Raw genomic sequence first — 6,234 nt, forward strand, 5'->3', positions numbered from 1 at the left:
ATGTAGAACTGTAAGCACCTTTGTGTGGAATTTAGGATGTGATATGATAAAAACGCCTTACCTTCCACTCCGCTGATACACTTGACTCGGTCGCGGACTTCCACGTTGTATCCCTCGAACGACATGAAGACCCCGTCGGGGTGGTAGGGCTCGCGCTGGGTGTAAACCTTCGAATAGCTGTGCTGAAACTCAAAGCGGTCGTAGCCGTCGTACTGCACTATTTTGCCATACACCTCGAAGTACTTCTCCATCCAGGAGAAGGGCAGGTAGACCTCGCCGCCGTCTCGCCGGCCTTTTATGGTGGATTCATCGTTAATCAGGCAGTCGATTTCTTCATACTTGACCCCGCCGATGACCCCGACGACGGGCGGGGGCTCTGGAGGTTGCGGAGGATGCTGCTGGCTGCTGATGCTGGCGTCGCCGATCTTGGGACTGGGAGCCACCAGGGCGGCCCGGGGCAGGAAGCGTATGGAAGTGTCGCTGGAGCAGCGGTTCCACAGCAGCACAGTGATGAGCGTGAAGAGGGCGCAGATGACGATGAGGGTCTTGTAGTTCACCCGAGCAGCCAGACAACGCATGGTCACAACCTGCCTGCAAGAAACGAACACAAGAGACGTGACTTCCAAAGTCGAGACGGACATCTGACAGAGGTTCTGCGATCAGGGCCGGTCGGCTCTGGAACGGCCTCCCTGAGGAGATGAGGCCGCTGGATCAGTGTCTTCTTCTAAAGCACTTCTTGAAACCCATTTTATAGACTTACTTTAAAGTGATGTTGTCTATCTTTATAGTCTAATTCAGTTTATTATCATTTACCCTTTATTTATTTACTCATTTATGGATTTATAGGTTCTATTATCATTATTACCCTGAGCCTTGTTTTCATATTTTTATGGTTTTACATTCTATTTACTTTTATTTTACCAGTTCTTTTTCCTTACTTGGATATTTTTGGTCCTTTTATTATTTTTATTTGATGTTGCTGTATTGATTCATTTTAAAAATCTTTTACTGAGCGGCCATCTGCTGTTTAATGGTCCTCCCGAGTATCCTTCTTTTCTTTTTTGCCCCGTCCGTAAAGCACTTTGTAAACTCTGTTTTTAGAAGGTGCTATATAAATCCTGTTACTACTAATAATATTATGACTGATAATTTGTTAACATGTCATCTGGCAGCGCACCGAGAAGAAATTTAAACACACAACTGTCGGCGCCGTAGACTGGCGGCCTGCTGTGAAGTACAATTTCACAGCCTCATTTGATAAAAGCTCAAACGGTATTAGCTCATTTAATCGTTATCCAAGACATACAGAGAAAATGGTGCGTGGCTACAAACACTGAACACACTACAATGCTGTGAATAACATCTAACAAAACTTTAATTGGCAAACAGTTTTACAGGCACACAAGAAATCAAGTTACCCTGAGGCCTAATCACTAAACCCTCACACAGTTGACTGTGTGAGTTCATGAGGGCTCAAAATGGCAGAAAAAAAAAAGAAAAAAAAAGGGAGGAACGGGCGGCGCTATCATGACAGCTCACGTTGCTTGGAAACAACACGTCGTCATTTAAAAAGAATCTAAACAAAAGAAGAAGAAGAAAGAAACCCACAGTGATTTAAGATCCGTGTTTCATTCTTATGCTGATGAGCTGCTCGGTGTATCGTTGCCTATTCGTGGCGTTACAGTGTTTTCTAACTACCACCAGCCCGACTGAAAATACAAACAACTCTAAACGCATGCAATAAATACTGACAATTGCACGATACCAGTTCAAGTGCTGTCACTAAGAGATACACTTCCGTACATCGCCAATGCTTTGTTTGTGTACGTTTTGGAGGGAGCAGGACAACCAGGTCGCCGGATTCACTATTAAGTGTGGACACATCCCTCAGGAAAGTCTGCAGATATGCAGACTCACAGACAGAGCTTATAATTGCGTCCACATCAGAGCCATTGTGTGCTTCACGATGTGACAGCGAGACAGCTCTGAGCCCTCACGCATTTAGTGCTAACGCTCCTCAAAGTCTATGAGTCCATGAGTGAGGAGACTGGGATTAGGCCATCCAATCTGATGACACGTTTATATACACTCCAGTGATCTGGCTGCTTTAAAATCTGCAGCAGGTCAGTGTTTATTTTCTCCCCTTTCTCTAAACTGGAGCCAAAACTTTACAGAATACATTCATTTGCCTGACTATTAGGTCTGACTGGCTCTGTACTGGGAGTACACGCTTTGTTTGTTTCTTAAAAAGAATGCATTTGAAGTTTACAGATAGTCAAACGCTTAGCAGGAGAGTTTATCAGGGGTTTAGCCGTTCAGCAGGAAACTGACTTATGCAGACTTCTACAGTCGACTTAGTGTCAGTTTTAGTCAGACTGCTTCTGAAAACAAGGACGCGTTGCCTTGTGTACTGATTTTTCCTTTCATCCTGCAGCACTTACTGACGCTGTGTTTCTCATTTCCAGTCAACTTGCTGGAAAAAGCGGATTGTAAATAGTTTTAACTAAATACATGTGAGTGAATCGACTGCTCTGATCATTAACTTCTGTTTTCTAGATGGATGAAAAGTCAGCTGATTTACTAAATAGATAAATGAAACGAGGTCATTAGTAATGCAAAAAATAGAATCCAACCAGAAGAACTAGTGAATGATCAAATGCAAATGAGCTGCATGATCAACAACACTGTTCACCAGCAGCAGTGGAGAGCGCACTGTTGATTCGCTCGTTATTTCATCAAACGCTGCAGAAACCTGAGAGAATGCAGCTTCCTCTAAATGGGTGACAAGTTGTAATTTGTGTCAAACCCACAGTTTTGCTGCCTTTTGTTTGGTGCGAAGACAAACTGTGGATGAGTCAGAAGCACCTGAGGACAGAGCTGCTACATGCATGTTGTAATTAAGACCGCACATACTGAACCAGATTTGGTGTGGCTGCACAGAACAAAATGCAGGTTTGTGACCAATAAGAAGCTCTGGTTTGTGCTGTGATTACCAGCGTGTCTGTGCAAGTCTTATTTACTACCCAACAACCAACCAGTGTTAGCAGGTTGCTGCTGGTCCACTTCTCTCATGTTTACATTTTGTTGTAGGCGGGGTTTTGGCTTCAAGTCACTTCCTTTATCTGCGATGGAATCATGCTTTTGAACTTTCTTCCAGCAACATAAAGTCTGGGATCAGCGAAACAGTTAGCCTGGCTCAGTCCAAAGGCACCAGAATCCACCTATCAGAACCTCAAAACCACACTAATTAACATATTCAATTTTGATTAATCCTTACAAAAGCTGAAATTCAAAAACATATCGGACTTTTTTTTTTTTTTTGCCAGGACCAGTTGCCAAGCAACTAGCGGAGGCTCTTGGAAGTTACAGCTCCTCGCCAAGAAAGAGTTGCACATAGAAAACAGCCAACTGTCATTTGTACACCAGTATTCTTTGTGAGGAGTAAATAAACAACATAGTGAGTTTTGATGGTGGAGTCAGAACAGTAATGAACTTTGAACCAGGGGTCAACCGATATGTTTTCTACCACAGCGGATATCGATTATTGGGAATCGAGGAGACCGATAACGAATATTTGACACACACATTTGCGGTAAAAATTTTGCCGTCAAAATGTATTTAATTCACAACACGGGTAATCAGACAGCGCAGTGCACGTGACATTGTTGGAGACCAAAGAGTGACTACAGATAGAGAGGCAGCCACAGTGGCACATTTTTAGAGAAATCAGTAAAACAACGAACAATTTCAATGATCGTGAAAAATTTGGCCAAACTGATAAAGAGTAGACACCTTTTCTGAGCCCAGTCAGGCTACCTGGTTCCCGCTGGTTCCAGTCTTTATGTAAACCCAGACGGCTAAATGACTAAAGCTACATCCTGTATGTACTGCATATAAGACATGCACGTGAGAGTGGACTCAATCCTCACATTCAGCTCTCAGTAAGACAGTAGTAAATGTATTTCCCATGATGTTCAACTATGAGTTCACAGAAAGTGGCTACCAGATGAAAATAATCTATAATTCTAGGGTTCCTTTGTTAATTTTAGAGAGTTGCATCTCTGACCTACACAGTTCAAACTGCTGCTTCAGGTCCCTCAGAGCTGCTGCCCAATTACCCTTTGAAAAGGTTCACACCATCACTCACGTCTTACGTTGACATTTTTGAATCCAGTCTTAAGACATATCTATATTCAGCCGAGTCTGCATAAAGGTTACCGCCATTATGAGATCATTTGTACTTTGTATCAAATTATGAAATTATTTATTTTGAAAATTGCAATGCATCAAACGAATCGGGCACGTCCCTGGACCGATCAGTCCCGTTTCATGTTTCCATGTCCCCAGTGTTTCTCTGACATTTTCACCAAGCAAACAAGAAATCGATACCACATCCTTAGGTCTCCTCCTCCATACTAATTACAGCTTACTGCTCATAGAATTTACTATTACAGTCATGACAGAGGAGGGAGAGGGAGGAAAATCATTAGTCACCAAGTTCATTTCAGTATCTCAGCTTAAAGAAGCCACCAGTGAAGGTCACATCAATTAATCTGCATTAATTGGACAATGGTAATGTGCTATAGCATTGCAAAGTCAAATTATTGTGCTTGTGGCCTCTTGAACAAAGCGAATACATTAGAGCGCTCTTAATAAACAAGACAGTGGACTTCCAAAGTGCTTTAAAAAGCAAAAGATGCAGAGGCAGAAGTTTTAGGAGGAAAAAAATAAACATTTCTCATTTCACTAGATCTAATTCAAAACTTTTTTTTGCTGTTTTCTTCCAGCCAGCAGAAGGGGAAAAGCTTAGCTACATCTCTGTGCTTGATGAATTACTGCCACACATAAAAACTATCATTGATATTTAGAGAAATGACAGCCGGGTGCAGTGATGAAAGATTGGGCTGATGGGAGCACTGACAATGCTGAAAATGCAATGTGGAAGGCCCGGGGACTGCACCCTGAAAGATAAGTACGACCAGCCCTGTCAGGGAACTGACTATAAATAATTGGCTCTTTTTATAGTGATTCATTGCTCGTGTTGAGCTCAGGCTCAAGGTGGATATACATGGGCTTAAGCACTGCAGCATGAAGAGTATCCTAAAGCCTCTCGCTCACGCGGATGCGATTCGTCTAAAGCCATGTCCCATTTCACAAACGTAATTTACATGTTAACGCTGGAACAGTAGGCGCGCAGGAAGAGGAGCTAATGTCACGGGGAAGCAAATTACAAGATGCAGTTTGTTCACGGATCAGAAACCATGAATGTTCTGAATCAGGGAGTTCTCAAGGCTCCGCCACATCCGACACACAAATAAGCATCTGCCCACTTGTGATGAGGTTGAAGCTCTAGAAAGCAAAATCAACCAGAAACTAACCGGAGAGATTTAAAAAAAAAAAAAAAAAAAAGAGTGCAGACGTGAAAGACAGCAAGAGAAAGAGGCTGTAGGCCTTAAATAGAAAGGGAAACTGCCACATTTCACAGCAATAAATTAAAAAATAGCAGCAGATAAACTGAAACACAGTAACGTGTTACACAGCAATGTCGAAAATTCACTTGTCAAAAAGTGACACATCTGGCAGGGTGTCCCGCAAAGATCAAGCAGGTTTTATTAGAACACAGTTCACTCTAGACACAGTTAACAGTGCTTGAAAATAGGTGTCAACCTTCTCACAGCAGGTTGGTGACAGAACCCTGTCAGAACTGTGCTCCGGCTCAGGGCTGCAGTTTCCAGATCCGCCAAATTCTCATTGGTCAGACGATCACTGGTGTTCATGAGCAGAAAAGTGCTGCATGAAGAGCCTTCCAGGATCAATCCGCTACGCTGGGCAACAGGAGGAACAGGCTACATGTAAACACCGCACAGCTTTCACAACTTTGAGCTCGCCCAACCTAATGACGACTGCTAGCTCCAATTTATTTAATGTTGACTCACAGTCGGTCAGAAACTAATTGACACCCTTTTAAAGAAGTCGCCGCCGTAGCTGCATTTTGTTACAACAAATGTTGCTGTTTACATATCACAGCTCGTCATATCAGGTAAAAACGATAGCATCGTCTGCACTGGTATGGTCCACGAGTGTGAACATATCAGAACTAGTGTGTGTTTGATTTAATGATCATTTTATAACAACTGGGATGGATGGATGGATGGATGGATGGATGGATGGATGGATGGATGGATGGATGGATGGATGGATGGATGGATGGATGGATGGATGGATGGATGGATG

The 6,234-nt window shown here is 42.9% G+C and overlaps 1 protein-coding gene across 1 annotated transcript in view; it reads right to left on the reverse strand.

Annotated features, from left to right (window-relative positions):
- glceb (glucuronic acid epimerase b) overlaps nucleotides 1-6,234 on the reverse strand; it is a 70,291-nt gene that overhangs the window by 24,878 nt on the left and 39,179 nt on the right. The window contains exon 3 of the mRNA XM_008304572.1: nucleotides 62-591. Within this exon, the coding sequence (XP_008302794.1) occupies nucleotides 62-578 (517 nt within the window). The 5' untranslated portion in view covers nucleotides 579-591. The remainder of the gene's footprint in view (nucleotides 1-61; nucleotides 592-6,234) is intronic.

This window comes from Stegastes partitus, unplaced genomic scaffold (genome assembly GCF_000690725.1).
Source record: "Stegastes partitus isolate 25-593 unplaced genomic scaffold, Stegastes_partitus-1.0.2 Scaffold41, whole genome shotgun sequence".
Taxonomy (NCBI): Eukaryota; Metazoa; Chordata; class Actinopteri; family Pomacentridae; genus Stegastes; species Stegastes partitus.